Here is a 22,742-nt window from a genome sequence, read left to right as displayed (position 1 = left end):
TAAATATATATACAGTATGTAGGTGGAGAGTAGTGATATCATTACTGAAAGAAAACAGTCATTTTTTACAGGCTTGTTGTTCTGGCCTAGAACATATTATGATTATATACCATAAGCCTTTTGATTACTATTTTTCTGTCAGGATGAAAACATTATGTTTATTTAGAAATGCAATTTCTTAACACCCTGCTCTTCTTGAGCGCAGTTGTGGTTAGAGGAGAGAACAGGTCGCTGTTTCTGTGTGCTGGAGTTTGTTTTGTAAGGTTGGGCTGTTATCTGTTGCCATAGCAATGTATAGTCGACCTATAACGCTTGTGCAGACTCCATTCTCTCGTGTCGAATTGAGCTGCAATTTACCTCACCAACATCAATAACCTGGAAACCACAGCAGGGAGCTGGAATCAAGCATGCATTCATGGAAGATTTATGTATGAAATACAGTGAATGCCAGAAAATAAAATGTGTGCATAGTCACAACTTCACCTTATTTTTTACTTTCTCAATTGCTTGTGCAAAATTTACATGTAATATCTTTGCTACTCTGACAAAAAATAGACCTTTCTAAGAACAATTTAAAATGATTTATGATGCTGTTGTCAGAAAAGTAGCTCTGAAACTGTTAAATCTATAGTAGCATGTAAAGGGGATTCTTTTTTACTCTCTCTCTCTCTATGCAATATGTACAATATATTTACTTATTTATTGCTTTTTGTGCTTTAATTTAATAAAGCATGTCTGTAAACCTACACGACATTGGGGAGTCAGTAAAAACCCATACATTTAAATAATTCTAGAAGTATAAGTCTCATAGAATGAATGAATAAATGAATGAATGAATGAATGAATATTGAGGAAAGAAAAAACTGTCTGGTTTATAATTTGATGTTTGCTCATGTTAATGGATGTAATTTATCCACTCAAGCCTTTCATTTGCATGTTTAAAAAAAATGATAAATATTGTGACCTACTAAAAATGACTAACACAGTGTCACAACGTGTTATTTATTTATTTTTGAAAATTGCTAGTCTTCATGTATTTGTACAATATTTGTATGTCTTCAATTTTATTTGCTGTTCTGATTTAAATCCATTTGTTGGTAAATCATTGTTGTTGTTGTTGTTTTTCCTAAGAATTAGAAAGCCTAAAATTAAACCAGGGTCTTAGTTGTATATGACATAATGACATTAAAATACAGAAAATTTAAAAATGTTCATGTTTCCTGTTAGGATGGTATGTGGTACGAACAACACGTGAGTAATCTGTATTTGTCTATAAATCTAACTGTATGGGTAAAAAAGTTTTTTTTTTTTTTTTTAAATCCAGATTTACAATATTAGGCATTTAAGACCATGAGCAACATAAATTTAATAACGTGTGCCCTATGGTTTTATACAAAAACAGTAGCTATATAAAATGAGGGTCTGAGCCTAATTCGAGATGTGGCCTTCATAGATTTCATAAGCACTCAGCTGTACCCCAGGCGACCACGCGATGTCTCTGTTTCCCGAATAAGCGCAGTGACTCGTGCTCTTCTACCCTGGCAACGATCTGTCCTCTGAGTCTGCATTATTTCCCTCCTGCGTGCGCCCAATAGATAGCGCTAATAATTTGTCTAGGAAATCAACGCCACATCTCTCAGATGCCACTCTGGCGCATGCATTCGGGATAATATGCGAATAACAAAAACAATTATGTCATACTTCTCATGACTAAGCGCACCTCTCCCGCCTGCGCGCCGCGGTATGATCGGAATGCGTGACGCGGCCTGTGCGTGAACCTGACTGTTCCGCGCGCCAGGACCGTAAGAACAGGTGATACTGAAGGATTTGAAAGCAACATCTGTCAGTGTCGCTTTTGAGTTCAGTTGTTTAACTTCACAGAGCGTTGAAATGTTTGTGCTTGCGGTGTTTCACCGTTCTGCGTCCAAGGAGACAACGCTGTAAACACGTACAGGTAAGAACGCAGGTGAGACGCAAGCGTGTAGCTGGTACATAGAGTGTCAGCTACAAACACTCACGCAAACTGAAAGTCCTGTCATTATTTACTCACCCTCATTTTCTGTCAAACCCGTCTGACTTTCTTTTTTACGTGGAATACAAATGAAGGAGTTAAGACCGAATGACAGTCTCAGTAATCATTTACCTTTACTGTCTGGAGAAAGATGTATTAGAAACGAAAGTCTGTCTGTCACTTGCATTCTCTCTAATGTCTCTTCATTTGTGTTCCTAGAAAGATACTTAAGGTTTTGAAACAACATGAGGGTGAGAAAAACAATACTTTCTTTCTTTCTTTCTTTCTTTCTTTCTTTAAACAGTGTTGTTTCCATATTCGTGATATTCATATAACTGCTCAGATGTCATTAAGTAGTTTCTTAATATATTTTTATTATAGGGCTAATTATGTACGTTAATCGTTAATAAATGCTTCATACTTTGCTGCATGCTCTTATTGACAGTAACCTTTCAGTATTTGGTTTAACTCACTTAGCCATACTTGCATGCATGCACATATGAATTATTATTATTTATTTTTTTCCCTGAAATCCTGTATATTTTTGCTTGTCTAAATGTTTTCAGTGTGGTCTCAAACAGTGATGGGTAATTTACTTACAAATTGTAGTCTGTTATTGATCCATGACAAAAATTTTAATTAGTAACATTATCCATTACATTACACATTTTATGTAATATAATCAAACTACTTGTTTATATTAATGAATTTGTGCGTTTTAATATGTTTGAAATACAAAGGCCTTCCAAAGACAAAGGATTGTGTGAATAACATGTAATCATAATCAATAAAAAAGTATTATGTAAGAGTATTTTAAAATATAACATAATCTGATCACAAGTACTTAATTTTTGGAATCGGATTGCGTAATCCAAATTACAAGTAATCAGTTACTAACCAGCCCTGGTCTCAGACTTATAGACTGTAAGCTTCAAAGTTTATGGTCTCACTTTATATGAGTTTTCACATATAATCTCGATGTTAAAAACACTTTGTGTCCATTTACACCATGGAGTTCACTCTTAAAAATAAAGGTTCCAAAAGGGTTTTCACAGCGATGCCATAGAAGAACCAGTTTTGGTTCCCTCCAGAACCTTTCAATGAACAGTTCTTAAAAAGAACCTTTTTTTTTCTTAGTGTAAAGAACATTTTTATTATCTAAAGAACCTTTTTTCCACTGTAAAGCACCTTTTGCGGAATGAAAAGGTTCCATGGATGGTAAAGGTTCTGTGTGGAACCATTGATGCCAGTCGTTTTTAAGAGTGTTGTTAGGATGTATCTGAATGAAATGGTTGGTTTAATGGCTTTTGTGCTTTAACGACTCTGACCATCAAGTTGGTGAGAATTTCCTGGCCACATGGGGCATTTGTTTACTGTTTTGTATGTGTGTGTGTTTGTGAGAGTGTGTGTTGTGCACCAGCTCTTGAACTCCCGCCATCCAATCAGCTTCATCCTGCACTTCCTTCCCAATGGCTACTGCAGTCAATCTGTGTATTCATCAAAGCCTGTGTGTCTGCAGTGGTCCTATCCGGATCCCCACTGCTAAAATCCCACCTCCTCCCAGCTGACCCTCCCATCCCCCTTCCCACACACCCGTGCCACATGAGGCCCTGCGGTGTGACTCAGTGGACAAACTTACACCAGTCTGAGAGTCTGGGCCGGGCTTTCCCAAGCCACACATCTCAATTTGCCAGCGCAAGAGACCCACAGGGGTTAGGCTTTCCCATTCTGTAAAGGTAAAGATGCATTTGGTTGTTTTCTTGCAGTAAACATGTCATTTCTTTACTCCTTCTTAAGTAGGGGTTTTGTCATACTGCAGTGCAGCACTGTGAGAGATCTCGGCGCGCGAGCGTACGCTCTTTGCAACATGCTGAGTTTGTGGTTTTCGCTTTGAGCATGCTGGCCTTGAGCACTTGCTACAGGCAGGTTGTTTCCTTATTAATGTCTACGGATGTGGTCAAAATTGTGCTTAAGAGTGTTTGTTTATGTGTAGAAGTGCTTGCTGTTTTGGGTGCATGTGGGTGTAGCTGAAATTGTAACAAAGGTGTTGATAATAGATAGACCTTTAATTATCGATGGCTGCACAAATATCATAAAGTTTGTTTAGCCAGACTTTGACCTCACTTGTATTGTACTTGTATTGTACTTGATTTTATGATTTTATCATAGTGAACTGAACTGCAGTCTAAAGCTGTCTTTGGTAGCATTTTTTTTTTTTTTAAGTCTTTGGACACATGGTGTTTCACCCCCTCTGGATAGGTGACAATACGGCCCTTTATGGGTGGTCCTTATAATGTGTGATGGCAGAGTCTGCATGGTTTATGTGTGCAATAGGCTTGATTAATGATCAGTTTGAACTTCTTTGTGATGGAGTGAGCTAAAAAGGTGAGTTCTTAAGGGGTGTTCACACTGGATGCTAATTAGAAATACAAAGCAATCTGAAGTCATTGATTTTCACAGAGACCTGGCTGTTTGAGTTCAGATTTTTCAAATGCTCCGTGACTTTCAGCAGGAAAGCTCTAAGTATGTTTACATGTGCAGTTATTTATATTTTGTGGGGTTTTGTGCTAGTATTGTTATTGTTGATGAAAACTACTTAAATTATTTAAACTGTCTTAATTTTTAATTTGTTTAAATGTGTTTAGTAATTGACAAAGCTTTCTCTCTCTATATATATTTTTTCTGTTAGTTTTAAATTCAAAATGTATCATTTTTAAAGTTTGAGTTGATGTATTAAAATTACTAAAACTGAAATCAAAAAAATTTAAGTGGAATAAAAAAAATTATAAAATTAAAAAAGCACATATCAGAATAATTAAAATTTAAATTTAAATGAAAATAAATATTTAAAATATTTGAATGATAAAATGAAAATATAAAAAAATCAAAATATTAATAATATAATATTATACAAATAATATACATAACACTGAATCAAGCTACAGAATATTGTCCAAGTATATGACTCATAATTGCATATTTGAAGGGTTAAATCATGTTGCGCATCCCCATCACACTTTTAAATACATTTCATTAGAAATGTAAAAACTGTTTAACCTCCTCAATTTTCTTTTTAGACATCCCTGCTATGGCGAATTCCCTGAAGGCAAATGTAACAGAGGAGGAGATCGGAGAGGAGAAAGAGGGAGCTAAAGAAATGGATGATACCTTGGATGAGCCTGCAGAGGAGGAAGAGGATGAAGAGGAGAGGAAGGCACGGGCCGCAGCAGAGGAGGCAGCAGCCAGAGAGAGAGCCGCTCAGAGGCAGCTCATGGTGATAGAGGAGCTGGTGCAGACGGAGAGGAACTACCTGAAACATCTGCAGCTCTGTACGGTCACCATCCACAGCAACCTGCAGAAACTACAGGTAGAGCAACTCCCTAGCAGCCGTTTCACACATCACGTCCGTCAAACTGCAGTACAAGTCCTGATTTAACTTATCGGGACACATCTGTTATTCACATGTTATTCATCCAAGCACTCTGATATCATTTTTATATTATTACAAATACAGTTTGTACAGTATAAAAAAAATTACGCCTATGGAGAGTCCCTACAAGGATAGCTAACCAGACATATGTGTGTGTGTGTGTGTGTGTGTGTGTGTGTGCACATTCATTCATTCATTCATTCAAATTCAGTGTTTGTTATTTTCTTTTTAGAAACATGAGCATCCAATAATTTTGTTCTTACATTAGTTACAGGCCACAACTATTAACAGACATCATCAAAAACCAAGCAAACATGTATATCAAACATTATACACAAAATTAATATTTAAGGGACAAAATATAAATAAAAAAATTATGATGAGAACATATAACAAGAATAATAAAAAAAATATTATAAATTATAAAATGATTTTGTATTTATATAATATTTATGGTAAAAAAAAGTTTTAATTTTTTTTTATATATATATTATTATTATTACTAAGTGTATACCTCATAAAGGAGACTAAATGATTTAGCATTGATAATATTATATTTTATTGGGTCTCTTGCAGCCTCCTCCTCCAAACCTGGAGAACATGTTCCAGCACATAGATGAAGTGATGGATGTTTCCAGCAGACTCCTGAGCCTCCTCGACCAGACACAGATACATCACAGCGACCCGAAATACCTGGAAGCACTCTGTGAGTACAGCGCGACCGACTGGAATTTCCAGTTCAATTTCTGTTTACTGTCACACTCTCTGTGTGTGTCATGCCCACCCACAGATTAAAATATTTTTACCCTTGAGATCATGAGTCAAGAATCCAGAAGTTGAGTTTCAAGATGAGAATGTTTAAATTTCTTTACATCCTTTTTGGAGCTTGACAGTCTAAATAACCAGACACTCTCACTACTGTTTAAGAGTTATAATTGTAACATTATAAATGTCTTTACTGTTACTTTTGATAAATTTAATGTGTCCTTGCTGATTAAAGCGTTTAATTTTTAAAGCATTTTTTATTTTTTAATACTGACCTCAAACTGCAGTGTATATTGTATGGAAAAGATCTTGTTGTATATTATAAATGATCTTATTCTTTCTCTTAGGTGATTCTTTCCTGAGTCTGTCTCAAGACATAGAGATGGCTTATAAAGAGTATCTTGCCAACTACAACAACATCACTGCTCTAGAGAACAGCTACAAACAGAAAGAGGCGCTGTGGGCGGAAATGGTCCGAATCGTCAAGTCATCTGCGTAAGTTCGTAAACAACAACCTACTGAGGTTGTGTAGAAACTGAACACTGTTGAGAGCAGAATGAGTTCCTAGACAAATATGCCATTGTATTACCCAACATTCCTGTCATTTTTCACCCCTGATCTTGTCTGTCTTCAGTCCTGATGTGAATGCATCCACTCTGAGCTTCTTCCTGGTGATGCCGGTTCAGAGAATCGCCCGTTACCCGCTGCTGCTCCAGACCATCCAGAAACACACAGACCCCGGGCACCCTGCGTACCCCATACTGGAGCACGCCGCTCACACTGCGGTCCAGATCAACTGCAGGATCAATGAATACAAACGCTTCCGTGAAGTCGGTGAGAACATGCTTACAGTTTAGAAAGCTACATTTACTGAACCAAAGTATGCCAGTCCATTGAGAACATCAGTAGGGCCCTATAAAATCTGTTTTATTTTTTCCCAAATTCCATTTTATTTTTGGTTTAATTTTATCTGGTTTAATTATCTGGTTGAATTTTTATGGATTCCGTTTTTTTTTTTTTTTTTTTTTTTTTTTTTACTTTTTTTTTTCATTTAAATTTTTCTTGTTTTAATGGTTAAATTAAATTTTATTCATCAAAAAGCATTTCTAATTAATTGAAATCATGAAACTTATACAAGTTACAGCAATTTGTTAAAAGTTTAACACAAATCTTTTTTTATTATTATTATTTTATTTTTAAATTAAATTTTTTAGTTTTTTTCTCAAATACAGTTTATAAATCTTTTTTTATTATTATTATTTTCTTTTCAGTTTTTCTGGATTCCATTTTAATGGTTTAATTAAATTTTAATAATCAAAACTTTTTTAAAATGTAAATTATTATTGTTTTAAACAATTTATAAGAGATTTGTATGTGCATGTATATGATATGATGGTAGTTTTTCTCAAACAAAATGGTCATATGCTCATGAAGTGACACTCAGAGCAGTTCTGCAGATGAAGTTCATGTATTTATGTCCTCATTTAATGAGACGGCAGACACTGAAAACATAGCGAGCGTCATGTGCACTTAAGTAGGTAAAACCACAGGTCTGTTCCATTCATTAACACAGAGACATGCAGAACACGCAGGATTCATATTTAAATAGTGTGTTTGGGGTTTAATATTCAGACACTAGTCCATATTGCCATTTGATTTAAATGTATTGACCTATTTTTTTATTCCATAACATTCCGTGATAAACAGTAACATTCCGTCAGTCTTTTCCACATCCGCACAGAAATATGAATATAGTGCTTTGCTTGGCTTCATTGTTATCATTCTTTAACTGTCACAGCTGACAAATACAAGAAGACAGAGAACCTGACCATCAAGGACAAGATCAATCGGCTGAGTGGCCACAGCATTGCCAAGAAGACGGCCCGGTTCAGCCAGTACATAAAGCATGAGACGGGAATGGTGCCAAAGGTAGCTGCCTAAGAACAATGCTTAGAGTAAACAAAGGAACAGAAATGTTTGGCATGTTGAAAGAACTGCATTGTTTCCATAAAGCCTGTTGCCACATGAGAAGTTTTTACGATTATTTCTAAATTTATACTTTTATATTGTAGTTGAAAGATGAAGAATTTGATACCCTTGCTGGCTTCTTCTTTGTCCTGGAGAGGGGCGTCTCAGAGCTTCATGATAACCTGGAGGCCTATCTCCACCATCTGCAGGTTTGGATTTAACATTCTTACTCTTAATGAGTGTAGTTAAAAACTCAAAAAGAGCTGATGCTCTCATTTGTTTTGGTGTTCCCCCAGTGTGAAGCCAGTACGCCCGTGGATCAACCTCTTAAACATTTTCCATTGTTATTCCAGCTGCTGAATGAAAGGAAAATCTGTAGCAGGGTTGATCCCAGGGCAGATGGATGGGGTTACTGAAGAGTGTGAGATTCAGAGGATGGCTGTGCACTTGAAGTGTTTGTAAAGATTTATTTAACCATCTGAGCTCTGTCTCTGTGTACAGAGGTTCCTCAGCTGCAGACCAGAGGAAGCAGATCTTGATCTGGAAGGAGAGAAAACCGCCTTGTTCTCTAAAGAAATCACAGTGGCCCTCAGACAGTGGATCTACCCCTCATATGTAAGACATTCACTGTTGTTAGGGATAGAGTAGTAGTTCTTTTGGCCGATTAAAGGCACTGTGAGCTGTTGAAAGTTGATCGAACCAAACACACCAAAACACACTTTTAGCCAGTCACCAATAAGGGGCGTGTCCACTCATGATGGGGGAGGTGCTTGTGTTGCATATCATGTTTGTGAATTAGGGGGCGGAGCGATCAAGATAGGAGTGTGATTCATTTGGATAGGGCGTGTTTGATTTGTTGATTTAAAATATCAACAGCATTTCTCATAAATCACTTACTGTACCTTTAAGATTTCTTGGGAAAAATTTTAAATCCTGACCATATAACCCAGCTCTAGGCTTTTCCAGAGAAAGAGTATAAGACAAGGCTGTAAGTGACAGAATAACAGTCGAACCTTTGCAAAGGCCTGCCCTCCTTAGTTACTGTTGCTATGTTCAACAAACTAAGGTGCTGTCATTTCACACATAATATGTTCTCATGCAGTGAAAAATACATTGCGGTGCAAAGAGGAAACTGACAACGTGCTGATAGTCAAGACAAGAGCAAGTTACTTTTGGTATGAAACAAAGTCTCAACTTTCAATGTATTTTATTTTTTTAAGAAATTCAAGCAATAAATAGCATTTTGGGTCTTTAATGTTTCGTGACAGATTAATGTTTTGCCTCAGTTCAAGTGGCACATGAACCCATCATCTTTTCCTATTTACTAGTTATGCCATGAGATGAATGAACATCGGAAGGTACTTTGTTTTAACACGGATGGGCATCAATACACCATTTTTCAAGTTCAAGTCCACCAATGTTAATTGTTGTTTGTTGGACAAATTGTCAGATTCTGTGTTATGATTGGTCAGATCACCTGTCAATCAAACTTCTGGCAAAAGGTGATTTTTTTTATTTTTTATTTTTTTTTTGTAATGTAATTTTGTGTAATGTAATTTTGTAGGCCAGCCTGTAAATTAGGATGAAACCTGGTTCCCTCGACAAAAAGGATTATTGCAGAAAAAAAGCTCTGTGTCCAACAAACATATGCAATATGTACGTTTTGTGTGATTTTAAACACCATGAGGCTGTAAAAACAGACTAGTGGGTAGATGAGTTTGCTTGTTTGCAGTGATGACGTTTGATGACCCCATCAACCTCTTTCCCTCTAGCCCCATTAAGCCACTTGTTAGCAGCCACCTTTTCAAGACACAAAACGTCAAAAAAAAAAAAAATCGTTGGGTCATATTGATTTATTTTCTTATAGAATACGGTGTGAAATTATTTTGAGCCTGTGTTAGAGACCTTATTTCAGACATTTAACCACAAAACCCATGGAACTGGAAGTGCAAAACTGCTAACTCATTTCCAGGCTGTAGTACTCATTCCTGCAGCACTCTGTAACGCACTGTACCTCTATCCCTCACTGCCTCGTTTTTGTACATGTCAAATTAAATATGGCATCTCTGACTAAAGTCTTGAGCACCAATATTTGTCACAGCGTTGGTCATGAGACAGTATTTCTTCACTGTGGTCCTTCTATTCGCCACTTTAGTGTTTCTCCGTACATCAGTGTCTAATCCTTCTGGAACCAGTAGTGCTCCATAAACCCCATGTATCATGTAAGGGCACTAATTTTTCCAAGATCTTTTAACTGTTTACCAGCCATTGAAATTATGGTAGTATACAGCACCCATTTTAGTGGTATGCTTTTTATATGAGAAGACCGCAGTGATTTATTTAATTAAAGTAACTAGTTTTTATTATATCGCTGATCAGTTGTCAGTCATTGATTAAACATCTCTGGTATCTTGCCTTCTGTGCTTACTTTGTACATCTCCTTTGTTGCCACTTATAGGAGGACCGTTTGAAGAATTTAGTCTTTAAGCCCTTGAGCTCCTTGCAGGAACTGATGGCAGGACCACGTAACCTCATCCGCAAACGTCAGGACAAGCTTCTGGACTATGAGCTACTCGAGGAGAAGAGTAACCTGAGCTTTGAGGAGCAAGCCATAGCAAACACCTACAAGACCATCAACACTCTCCTGCTGACCGAGCTGCCGCAGTTCAACAGCAAAGCCCTGCAGCTCCTGTGGGCCACGCTAGAAGCCTTCAGCTGCCTGCAGAGAGACCTGGCGGCTGATATGGAGCAGCTGGCTACCAGCTTCACCCATCAGGTACTTTTTACAGAAGAAGCTAAAATATTGAGGTTTAGAGATAACCAAGTTAATATTTAATTTCTGTAGTACCTAATTCTAGAGCGGTTGCCAAAATTATTACAACACTAGTATTTTCAGCAGCTAAAAAAATGGTTTAAGTCATCTCCAAGACGTTATGTCATATGTCATACATAGATTTTCTTTATCAATTAACTTCTATTAACTAAATTAAATCAGCATTTAGTGTGAATGTCATTTGCGTTTAAAACAGCTTTTGCCCTAGGTGCACTTGCACATAGTTTTGCAGGTAGGTTTCTTGAAGCGTCTTGGAGACGTTGGCACAGTTCTTCTGGATTGAGTCTGTCTCGGTTTGTTCTGTTTCTTCATATCATATCATATCCAGACAGACTGATGATGATTAGATCAGATCTCTGTGAGGAGCACTGGCTGTTGTCAGACAAAAATCTCACTGCATTATTACAATTAATGGGTTAGTTCAACCAAAAATGAAAATTATCCCATTTTACTCACCCTCAAGGCATCCTAGGTGTATATGACAAATCCAGTGGGAGTTATATTAAAAATTATCCTTGCTCATCCAAGCTTTAGAATGGAAGTAGGCGGGTGTTTTTGTTCAACAGTCCAAAAGACGTCAAATAAAGCGCATGCATCTATAATAAAACATGCCTCACATGGCTCCAGGGGGGGTGGGGGTGAATAAAGGCTTCCTGTAGTGAATCAATGCATTTTTGTAAGAAAAATTTCCATATTAAAAATGTTATAAACACTTTTTCTCTCACTGTCATATGTGCAAGCTTTTCCTGGCGGATGGCATAAGATGAACACGTCATGCACGCGCCAGAGAGATATGACAGTCTCGCGAGTTTGTTTACAGTAGCAAAGGAAGCAAAGTTTCCTTAATTTAGCACCCATGTCCATATTCCAGGATGATAATGTCAAGATTAATCAGGCTCAAATTGTGAGAGATTGGCCACCACAAAGTCAAGACCTTAACCCTATTAAAAGTCTTTGAGACTTGCTGGAGTCCACTTTACACTGTCTGCCAAAAAAAAAAAAAAAAAACATTGCACACTCTAATATTTCCTCCAGGCCTTTAGTTTTGATAACATTGTACATTCCTTGTGGCATTGTTTCCACAATGTCACAACATTTATTTCCATCAAAATTTTTGGCTGTAAAAGACTTTCAACAGAGTAAAGCGCAGGACTCTGTGGTGACCGATTCATACATGAAAACGATTCCCCATGCTCACTGAACCACTATTTCACAGTTTGGGTCCAAAGAATCTCGACATTGTCATACTGAAATATGAACATAATGTCTTCTAACATGGTTGTTTAAGAAATGAAAAGCTACATGGCATCAGTTAGGGTTAAAATAATTGTTGTCATCATATAACAACATGCCAGAAACTATAGCTTGTACTACCTATAACTAGATTTTAATCACTAATTCAAATTGTGATTTTTTTTTTTTTTTTTTTTTAAAGCTAGGGCTTTTTTTTTGGTTTTTTTTCATACTACTTTCAATCATATTCGGTTTTATTCTTTTTTTTTCTTTTGTTTTTTTTTTTTTGTTTTTGTTGTTTTTTTTTTTTTTTGAGATTCACATTCATGTTGTTGTAGTCCTCGTGATTTTAGTTACACTTGAATACACATCAGTTTCAGAAACTGTTGGACATTCTGTGCTGTAATCCAACATTGAACGACACCACAAGCATGTGGTTGGAAAAGTGTTATTAAATTTAGCTTTTTGCAGGCTGGCAGTGTTTATGAATTGCTCTCTGTCTCCCGGCAGCTCCCACACAGTTATTTGGAGGATGGTGAGTTCTGGAAGTGGGCAGAGACTTCGGTGCTGGAGGGTTCGAGGAGGATGGAGAGCCTGTGTCAGAGCGTTCAGGATGAGCTCAATGCTCCCATTGTGCAGGTCAGTTCCAACACAGAGACGCACTATTGTTTGTCTTTGGGTGGAGACGTCTTCCTACGGGACAGTTTGTTTCCCCTCACTGCAGCTTAATGCTGCCTCTGGCCAGTGCTGGAATAAAACCACAGCCATTCATTCATCTTGATATAGTTTAGCCCTCATGTGTTTTGCATCAGTCTGTCCATTAATTATAAACATACCTTAGTAAAGTATATTATGTCCTGAGGTTACTGTGTTAAGGGTGGGCCTAAACAGCTGCCTCTCATTTAGTGAAATTCAAATTACAAATTACAGTGAAAATATACGACCGGTCAAAAAGACACATCTGCTCATTCTTTATTATTAATATGAGCTACATTTTAGAATAATAGCAAAGTAATTAAATTGTCCAATATTATTTAAAATGTAACTATGGGAAATACACTATCGTTCAAATGTTAGAGGACTGTATGGATTTTGAAATAAGTCACACAGGCTGCATTTGTTTGATCAAATATACAGGAAAAACTGAACTTGAAATAACTGTTTGTTTTAATATAGTTTAAAATGTAATTTAATTTTCTGCATCATTACTCCAGTGTCACATGATCCTTCAGAAATCAGTCTAATATGCTGATTTGATGCTCAAGACCCCAAACTTTTTTTGGTAGTGTAATGTATGTAACCATTTTATGCACCAGTGTTTTATTGTTTTGTGATTAGTTTTTTTTATTTTATTGGAAAAATTTTGTGAAAACAGATTATGAAAGCAGCCTTACAGTAATTTGCACTGATGATGAATAATGCATATTAAACCAGGAGCATTAAGTAGACAAATTAGTGTCAATTATGATGTAGATATTTGAATCTATTCTTCTTTTGACAGCATAAGCAGAGACAGCACCATTGTCATTGTTTCATATTTCAGAGCAATATTAATATTGTGTGTTGGTATGACTTCTCTGTCTTGATGGCATTAGGCCAGCACTACAGATAATGACAACCAGATGTCTTTATCCAGAGTCTAATCAATATCATGTCTGCCATCATAAAGACATCAGTCCTGATGAGTTTAGAGAGAGGACAGGTCAGGAGGATCAGACAGAGAGGTGCTCTGTAATCTTCAGAAGGGCTGTGTGTTTGGTGACAGGGATCAGAATGTAGATCACGGATGGAAATCCTTGCAGTGTCTTGCTCTCGTGTTAACTTCGCATCTCATTTTTTGTGATCCAGCACTGTAATTACTGCACTTCTACTCATTTCATGTGCATTTGCATTTTTAAATGGAATTTATGCTGCTGTGTGTAATTTCACATCAAGTATGAGTGGGTAGGAAATCAGGGTTTTTTCATGTCTGTGTCGTCTCAGGCGCTCAATCCCGTGTGTGAGCAGCGTCTCAAGGCTCTGACCGCCAAACACGGCTCGGAGAAGATCTACCAGCTGACAGGCCCTGTGGTGGGCACCCGTGACCTTGACCTGACCCTCAACAAGGGAGAGCTGGTAGCTGTGGTCAGTGAGATGGACACGCGAGGAGACCGTCGCCGCTGGCTGGTTGATGCAGGAGGTAAAACTGGCATGTGGAGAAATAAATCACAATCCAGTTAAAAAGATCTGAACTGGTTTTATTGTGTGATTAAGACTGATCCTCATTTAATGCATACAAATGGACCTAAATTCCTGTTTGCACCAAGAATATACTGAAAAATATTGAAATGAAATTCAAACAAAATGTCTTTTTTATTATAGTGGTCTTTAAATACATAATCCAGTCATTCACATTCTGTATTGCAAAATACAAACCTTTTGATAATAGTTAATAACACTCACGCTAATGCTCAATAAAACTCATCTGAAAATACAGATAACACTTGCTCTAATACGAAACAAAAATCCATCTGATCAAACTGATTTCACTTGCTTTAAAGGGGTCATGAACTGAACTATTTTGTACTGTTCTCTGAGGTCCACAGGGATTAAAAGGCTTCCATCACTACAACGGATTTCTGTCAATTGAAAAAAAAAATGAGGGGAAAAGAAACATGCAGCGCATTGTTGTTCTGCCGGCACACCAAAAATCATCCCCGCCAGTCCCAGCTCCGGATATAAGATTAAGGGTGGGCTGGGGGTATGTGGGGGGGGTTCTTATATTCTTTTAATGTTCTATTTTTTCCTGTTATATTTTGCAACTATTTTCTTTTCTGAGAAAGCAACATCGAACACTCAACACGGAAAACACAAGCATGCATTGCGCTCTAGGGAATATTCAAGGCACGATCATAACGTTGGGATCCAGCCGGACCCAGCCCAAAACTCGTGGGAACAGGCAGTTTTACCTTTGATGCGGGCGGGAGTGGGTGGTCAAAAAATATAGCGTGGGGGCACAACCGCGATGTGGCACATAACAAGAATAATGAAGTTACATTAACACTAGGCTTACTGTGATAGTTGGTGTTACACAGAGTTTGGTCATATACTGATTGCATTATTTGACCACAGCGGCACCCACTGTCTTTTTGCAATTTTATAGAAATAAAAATCATTTAGTGCAGTTGGAAAACATACGCTACTATTCTACACTGAAAGCATCTGCTCTACACCAGGGTTGCCAGGTCTGCGTGACAAAACTAGCCCAGTGCCCAGTCAAAAACAGTTCAAAGTAGCGCATTGACCACATCCCAAACATCATAAACTCACATATGTCTTTGATTGTGCTATTGATTGTCATTAATGTTTTTTTTTTTGTTCTTATTTTTTGATTTACTATTTATTGTCTTTTTTAGTTAAATTCAATTCTGAGTGCACATGATTCTTGGGTGGGGAGGGAAGGGGGCGTGGTCCATGAGAAATAGTCCTGCCACCACACCTGGAAGAAAAATCCTAGAGGAAACACTGCGTACATTTAATAAAATTAGAAAAATGCATTTACAAAGGTAAAAAAAAATGCCCCTGAAATCACTTTGAGTCAAATGTCAGCTCGTATTAGGAAGGCTAACTCTTGATCAGAATTTTTTTTTATTATTGATTAGAAGGTGCTCCTAAATTTAAATTAGGAGGACAAGAGTTCCTAATTACAAGAAGAAGAAACATTGCTCTTAAACTGGCTGTGGAATGGGGTTTGGCCAAGAATAAAATTTCTTATCAAGATTTTTAATTAAAAGTAAAGTAGGCTATTTTCTGTCCTGCTGTTGACCCTGTTTGAATGGACGTGGCAGATTGTTGGATAGGTTGTAGACTGGGAATTATATGATTGGTTATATGTTTGGCTAACAGTTGTGTGTGTTTGACAGCCTACGTCCTTCATAGATGGACGCTGCTGTGATTAAGGTTAAAAACACATAAATACTCAGTACATATCAAACTTAATAGACAAAGCAATAATGATCACATAATGAAAACAGTTCCTCACACTTGTATGTTTTCAGACATTACTGTCGGATCTATATAGTCACACAGCATCGTCTTTTAGTTTCAATCTTTCTGAAAATCCCGTGTCGAATCATGCCTTGTTTGTAAACCAATCTGCAGTAAAATAAGGACCTTTGTTACTGACGTGGTCTGGAACTTCATTACTTACAGAATGTTTTATAGCACAATAACCTCATATGTGTCAAAAGATCAATGGAATTTTGATTGCTCAGTTCATGACCCCTTTATATAAGCCATTTGATAATAAAAAAAAAAAAAACTTTTACTTTATTTCAGTGATATTGTAATAATAGTGCATCTGCTGGAATAGAGTACATAAAGTGTAAATGTTTTTAAACAATCACATTTTATCTAAAACTTTCATATCACTTCTCTTGGTACGTTGGTAGTTACTGTTTTGACTGTTATATGTTCCTTGTACTCAGAGATAAAAATGCCTGCTCTTCTAGCAGCCAGTTTCAGAAACAAATCTCATATTAGAATTTATTTTATGATTTAATTTTATTTGGTTAAAGGGTTTTTTTTTTTTTTGCAGCTGAACTAAGGTATTTTGACCAATTTTGTCATTTGTTTCTCTCTCACTTTCACTTTCTCTCTCAATTATTGATAATCTGTTAATCTTCAGTCTAACCTTTAAAACATTTTGTTTTAAATGTATAGGCAAGGCTTAATGCTTAATCAAGCAAGCATTCAAAGACTGACTGGAAAAAGTTTTATCATTTCTTTTTTATGTTTATTCATTATGTTTGTGTGTGTGCATTTCATTGCTGTTGGAAGTCTTTGATAGTGCTGTGAGTGACATCTGCTGGTTAAATACAGTTAAAGCACATCAAGTATGCAGAACAGAAACACTGAAATGTGCAGATTTGAGTATCTTCATAGGTTTTCTATTTTTTTAATTTTCTTCAGGCCCGAGGGGATATGTGCCTGCCTCAAAACTGGCACGTTACCACCAGATAACCACTGACCCGCCGCAGTCTCCTCATCTGAACGTCGCACCCTGCGGTCCAGGGCCGCGAAGACACTCCTACACCCCCGGAGCCCAGCCGCTGCTGACCACCACGACTATGCCCTGTTTTCAGGTGACTGACACACTTTGACTGACAGGTCATAAGACCGCCACGTTACTCGCTCTGATTCGTGTGTCAAACAGAACGAGACCTCTGGAGATTGATGGCAGGTCTGCAGTATCTCATAATCATCAATCACACACACTTCAGCATTTGTAAATTCAGTATTGGAGGAACAGAAATGAACTGCCGCTCCTTGTCAGCAGAAGTGAAATACTCTGCCACCTACACAAACACACGGCACACGGCACACACACACACACACACACACACACACACACACACACACACACTGATTCATTCATCTGCATGATCTGCCTGTCAAATGCTTCCCTATCATCGTGGCTTCATGTTTAAGAAAGCAGAAGTGTCAGAGGTAGCTTTTGACTGTGAGAGTGTGACTGTAGAAATATGACAGTTTTTTCTAAACAGTCTTCACGGGTTGTTTATCATTGTGAGAGTGCAAATGATAAACAGACCGGCTAACATTATGACTCCCAGATGAATTAGATATCCCGGTTTGCTGCCTCAAATGGGCAATGCGTTTGCAAAGCATTGTTATTCAAAACCAATATTTTCTGAAGAAAATGTGACTGGGGTTTTCGCCAGTGTGATGCTGCTACGATGTGAGTGTTGCTTTCAGCACATTGCATACTTGCTCAAGTCCAAAAAAAAAGAATCTTACTAAGTATGATTCAGGGCCCTTTTGAAAAGACGACTTCTTTTTTTGTTGTAATCTAATTTTATGTTTATTTTATTATTAATATTTTTTATGTTTACTATGCAACTTTTTTATATCACTGCACCGACGTTTTAAGTCAACATGAAATGGAAATTCATCCTATATAATTTTTTGAATGCATATTTTTGATTGTGTTTTTAATTATTCTTCCATTCAACCTTTTCACAACCAATTCCAATTTTTTTTTTGGAGAATACATTACACTCAAATGCATGCCACAATACAGAAGAAAATACAGTTTCATTGCAACTTTCATTTTTCCATGACTTTAACATTTTGGCTTAAGGGTTTGTTTAAAACCCTATGAGCAAATATGATCAACAAGTGATACTAGCCTTAAAAAAATGCCACTAATGAACATGATTCATAACAAATTACTGGCATTAACCACAAGGGGGAGCACTTCAACTAATTTATCACTTCAGATTTTCTCCACAGCTCTTTTTTTGGCCTCAAACACACATTGACAGCTGTAATTTCCTTATGAGCTAAAATGAACAGCCCACTCCTAACACTTGAAAATGTCTCAAGCACATTGTGTGTAACACTGAATACCACTTACCTTTCAAATCTAAAAAGATGTTGTACATACTCAGCAACAGAGTGCTCATAAAGCACATTCATCCTCTAGACAGATTTTAACGTCTCGGTTGTTTAGTTTTGTTGTTTGTGTGGGTTTTAGCAATGACTAACTGCAAATCTTGTCTTCTAGCTTTTATAAGAGGTCAAATCTAACAGAAGGCAACTTTTCCCATTAGCATCCACACTGAAACTCTCCGTTCTCCATCTGCAGGTGTACGCAGGCTATGACTTCACGGCGAGGAGCGCTCACGAGCTTTCTCTGAGGGCCGGCGAGCAGGTGCGGGTGGTGGAGCCTCATGATAAGCGTGGAAACAAGGAATGGAGTCTGGTGGAGGCGCGTGGCCAGAGAGGCTACGTCCCCTCCAACTACCTCGCCATCCTCCCCGCTCTGATCGCCTCACCCACCTTCCCTTATCGCTAGAATATCCTGGAGAGCGCATCATCAGCTGCTGATACGACTCTTCTAGCCAGTATCCAAACACACACAGACCATGAGAAACACTTTCCCTGAAGGGCTCTTCATGCGTGAGGGGGCGGATGGCTGTTGTTTGGTGCGTCATTTGACTGGTGAATGTACTGGAGTGCTGCTTGGACCCTGCTGTGGAGTGCTCTTCCATATACTTGATCTCTGCTTTTTGCCTGGGGCTGTTACTGGTGGAGATCGTTTTATCCAATGAGAGAAGAGCTGCGGGGCAGCAGACATGCCATTGTAGCACATGGCTGCTGGTGGAGTGTGCTGTTTCCTACAATTACCACTTGGATCCACACCTCAGCTGTCCACTGAAATTACGCGTTTGGCAGGCCTAATACTACTTTGCTACTGAAATGAAGAATATTTGGGTTTCTACTGCTGACAGTGGATCTCATTTTTATGAGTCAGACCTCTATTGCACTGGTTTCCAGCCCACTTGAGATGACTAACATGCAGACTTGAAGACAGGACTTTAGCAAAATGCTTGTTCGTGCACCATTTTAATAATACTTGATGGACAGTTTTTAGTTATTTAAATTTGTACTGTGGATCTAAAAAGTATTTGGACACTTGGTCATTAATGCATAGATGATGAAATACCAATCCAAATGATGTTCAGTTAAAAAAATTATCCAATAAATCTTTAAGCAGAATTTATTTATTTTTTTACAGAAAAAGCTTGTTAAATTAAGAATGATTAAACAATAGATATACTGCTTAAAATGAAAGCAAATAAAACATAGTTTATCAATATAATACCATTATCACCTGATATTTAATGTTTGATTTAATAAGTGTTGGAAGACTTTTATTTTGACAGTGTTAAAAAAAGGCCCACACTTGAATGGAGACACATAAAAGCTCCTATTTTTCAAATTGGATGCATCACTGAAAATGCATGAACTTTAAATTCTTGATATATATATTTTTACTGTTTTTAAAATTGGATGAATCTTGAATATATATATATATATATATATATATATATATATATATATAAATTGATTGCTTTAGCCTATATCCAGTTGGCTGCTATGTCATATTCACATCTAAATTTAATGTGTACTATGCATGAAATTAGCATTAGCTGGTCTTTATTTGAGAAAATAGGATTCCCAGTGTGCACAAATTTACAAGATTACTGAGTGCACTGTTGGTTTCAGTGTTTACTTTATTTATTTATTTATTTATTTACTTTACAATTTTTAAAAGTACTGTAATTAAATTACATATTGAAATAAAAGTAGATTAAAGTAAGTAGTAGATATGAAGTAAAAAGCTGTTATTTTACAGATTTTTTAAGTTTATTTATTGATTCCTTTTTTCTCTAATTTTGTAATTATTACCTAAAATAAATAAAAATTTAATTGCGCTCACAGATGTCAGCTGTGAGAAAATCAATATCAGTCGAGCACAAAAAAAAATGTAATACCTTCTGGTTGTAAAACGTTAGTAGTTCATGCTTACTGTGATGAAATACACATATGGTTATGATTTGTTTGCAGATGCTTTTTTGGATTGATATTTACTTATTTATGCAATGGCATTCATACATATTTAATTGTGTCTTAAGTGTCCAGATACTCTTTGGAGCCGCTGTGTGGGTGGATGTCAAACACACTGTAACAATGAAGAATCATTAAGCTAATCTCATTGCTTGCATGCAGATTTAGTTCTGGCTGCTGCATTGTGCTTGTATTGTGACCTCATAATCTCTGCGATGAAGAACTCAACCCATATCAAATAGATTCGAGAGTGCAGATGATTTGCTGCAGTGTCCGTCATGAATCTGCCTGCAGTTGCATCTGCTGTCCACTAGAGGCATCCTCTGTGAAGCCAGCCATTGCTACCTTAATCCTCCAAACAGTCATATATTATTCATCTGATCCTCACAATCGCCTTAACAGCGATCCAGTGAGAGGCAGTTCATCCAACCACTGAATAAGGCATCGTCTGTACAAGTCACTCTTAAGAGATATTTATTTTATTTATTCCAAATGTCATTAAATCGATTCAGTCTTGAATCAACCCATCAGACCTGCTGCAGTCCGTCTCATATTTTCACACTTCTGCTATTCTGAGACGCGTGACCAGAAATTATTCATCAGAAGCAGCAAGCAGCCTCGGCTGAAGGTTTCCGCCTGACCTCTGAGTGCTCTATTTATGCCCAGCAGATTAAAACACTGACGCGAACCAGACAGAGTTTTTCCATCTGCTGCAGTGCTTTATTTTGGAGATGTGCATTGAGGCCGCTTTTAGCCCGAGTGCAGCTATTCCTCTGAGAATGTGCAAATGTCACGGCAGGGCTGATGATGACTGTGTTTTGTCACGCTGAAGGCAGAGCAGAGATGCTGCGGCTCGGCGTCCGAGAGAGCGCCACATGTCAATCGCTCCTGCTTCCGTTAAGAGCTGTTTGTCAGCAGAGCTTTGATGCATTGAACCCCCACAGCTACTGCTTCCTCTATGCGACAGAACTCAAAGCTCTATAAATACATTTCTCTGTTCAATAGTCTAAAAATAGCCCGCTTGTCGGCAGGATCCTTCTATGGCTCCCCCTGTTGGAGCATCTGGGGACCGCAGCGGCCCTTCCCCTCTCTCTCTCTCTCTCTCTCTCTCTCTCTCTCTTTCTCTCTCTCTCCTGTGGGAGGTGCGTCTCTCACATTACATCGAACCGTGCCCTGACCTTACTCTCTGTCTCAGCTGAAGAGCCATGGGGAAATGCTACGGTAATTAGATATATTATGTATCCCTCACAGCATTACATACTATGAAGCATTTCCTTGTGGGAGAGCATGCAAACCCTACACCTCTGTTCCAGCTCCCTGCATTAGATGTCTGTTTGTGTTTGTAATTATTTATTTATTATTATTATTATTTTTTTCAGTAATAATATCTGAACATGCTTTAAACAAGATTAAATTACTTGACATTAAGATGTTTTTAGAGTTTGTTATTCTTATCTCACTGGAATATTCGTTAATTCATTCATTTTTAATGTGTTTAATTATTTATTTATTTTGGTTGGTTGGTTGTTTTAAGCATAAAACTAACACAATTTTAAGGGATTTATGGTTAAAACATAAACAAAAAATAAATGTTTTATATTCACTAAAATTAGTCTGAATATAAAATAATGTTAGATTAAGATATTAATATATTAAAGTAAATATTAGGTTAACATTGTTTTATTAAATATTATATTATTGGTATGAATGTCTGAGTACTTGTAGTGTTTTCCAGTAAAAATGGTTATTTTTAAAACAAGAGATTTACTTTAGAAGCAAAATTGCATAAAATATGAAACTTTTTATTTTCAGATAATATGTATTTGTATTTAACTTAAAAATTAATTAATGCTTATTATATAATGTCAGTATTTTCTTGTTTTAAGCATAAAAGTAAAAAAAGAGAATTGTTAAAAATAAATGTGGCATATGAAAAATAATTACACAATATAATCACTGGTATTATTAATATAATTATAAAATTGAAGAAAATATTTTATTTATTTGTCAAAAATAATATTTTTATTATTAATATAGTTTACTGTAAGGAAAGACAAAAATACTGATATATATATATATATATATATAGT

At 36.9% G+C, this 22,742-nt stretch overlaps 1 protein-coding gene across 4 annotated transcripts; it reads left to right on the top strand.

The window, feature by feature from the left end:
* The first annotated feature begins 1,493 nt into the window (after positions 1-1,493).
* LOC109101763 (rho guanine nucleotide exchange factor 37-like) lies at positions 1,494-20,065 on the top strand. Of its 4 annotated transcripts, XM_042738623.1 has the most exons (14): positions 1,494-1,954; positions 2,231-2,262; positions 5,089-5,378; positions 6,018-6,147; positions 6,554-6,701; positions 6,841-7,040; positions 8,005-8,135; positions 8,279-8,383; positions 8,676-8,789; positions 10,633-10,950; positions 12,751-12,879; positions 14,224-14,419; positions 17,191-17,363; positions 18,887-20,065. In XM_042738623.1, exons 3-14 carry the CDS (start codon positions 5,100-5,102, stop codon positions 19,094-19,096), a joined length of 2,133 nt encoding a protein of 710 aa, XP_042594557.1. In that variant the 5' UTR covers positions 1,494-1,954; positions 2,231-2,262; positions 5,089-5,099; the 3' UTR covers positions 19,097-20,065. The 4 variants fall into 4 exon arrangements, with proteins under 4 accessions (XP_042594557.1, XP_042594556.1, XP_042594554.1 ...); XM_042738622.1 differs by lacking the exon at positions 2,231-2,262 and having other exon boundaries at positions 1,494-1,966; XM_042738620.1 differs by lacking the exon at positions 2,231-2,262 and having other exon boundaries at positions 18,887-20,064.
* Positions 20,066-22,742: the final 2,677 nt, after the last annotated feature.

Source organism: Cyprinus carpio, chromosome B14, assembly GCF_018340385.1.
Source record: "Cyprinus carpio isolate SPL01 chromosome B14, ASM1834038v1, whole genome shotgun sequence".
Classification (NCBI taxonomy): Eukaryota; Metazoa; Chordata; class Actinopteri; order Cypriniformes; family Cyprinidae; genus Cyprinus; species Cyprinus carpio.
The sequence above is the reverse complement of the archived record's forward strand: the minus strand, read 5'-3'. Positions and strand labels throughout refer to the sequence as shown.

Excerpts from the sequence above, each read along its gene's own strand:
- LOC109101763 (XM_042738623.1), top strand. The coding sequence starts at position 5,100 with ATGGCGAATTCCCTGAAGGCAAATGTAACAGAGGAGGAGATCGGAGAG. Across the intron at positions 7,041-8,004 it reads CAAACGCTTCCGTGAAGTCG|CTGACAAATACAAGAAGACA; the intron begins GTGAGAACATGC and ends TAACTGTCACAG. Across the intron at positions 14,420-17,190 it reads CTGGCTGGTTGATGCAGGAG|GCCCGAGGGGATATGTGCCT; the intron begins GTAAAACTGGCA and ends AATTTTCTTCAG.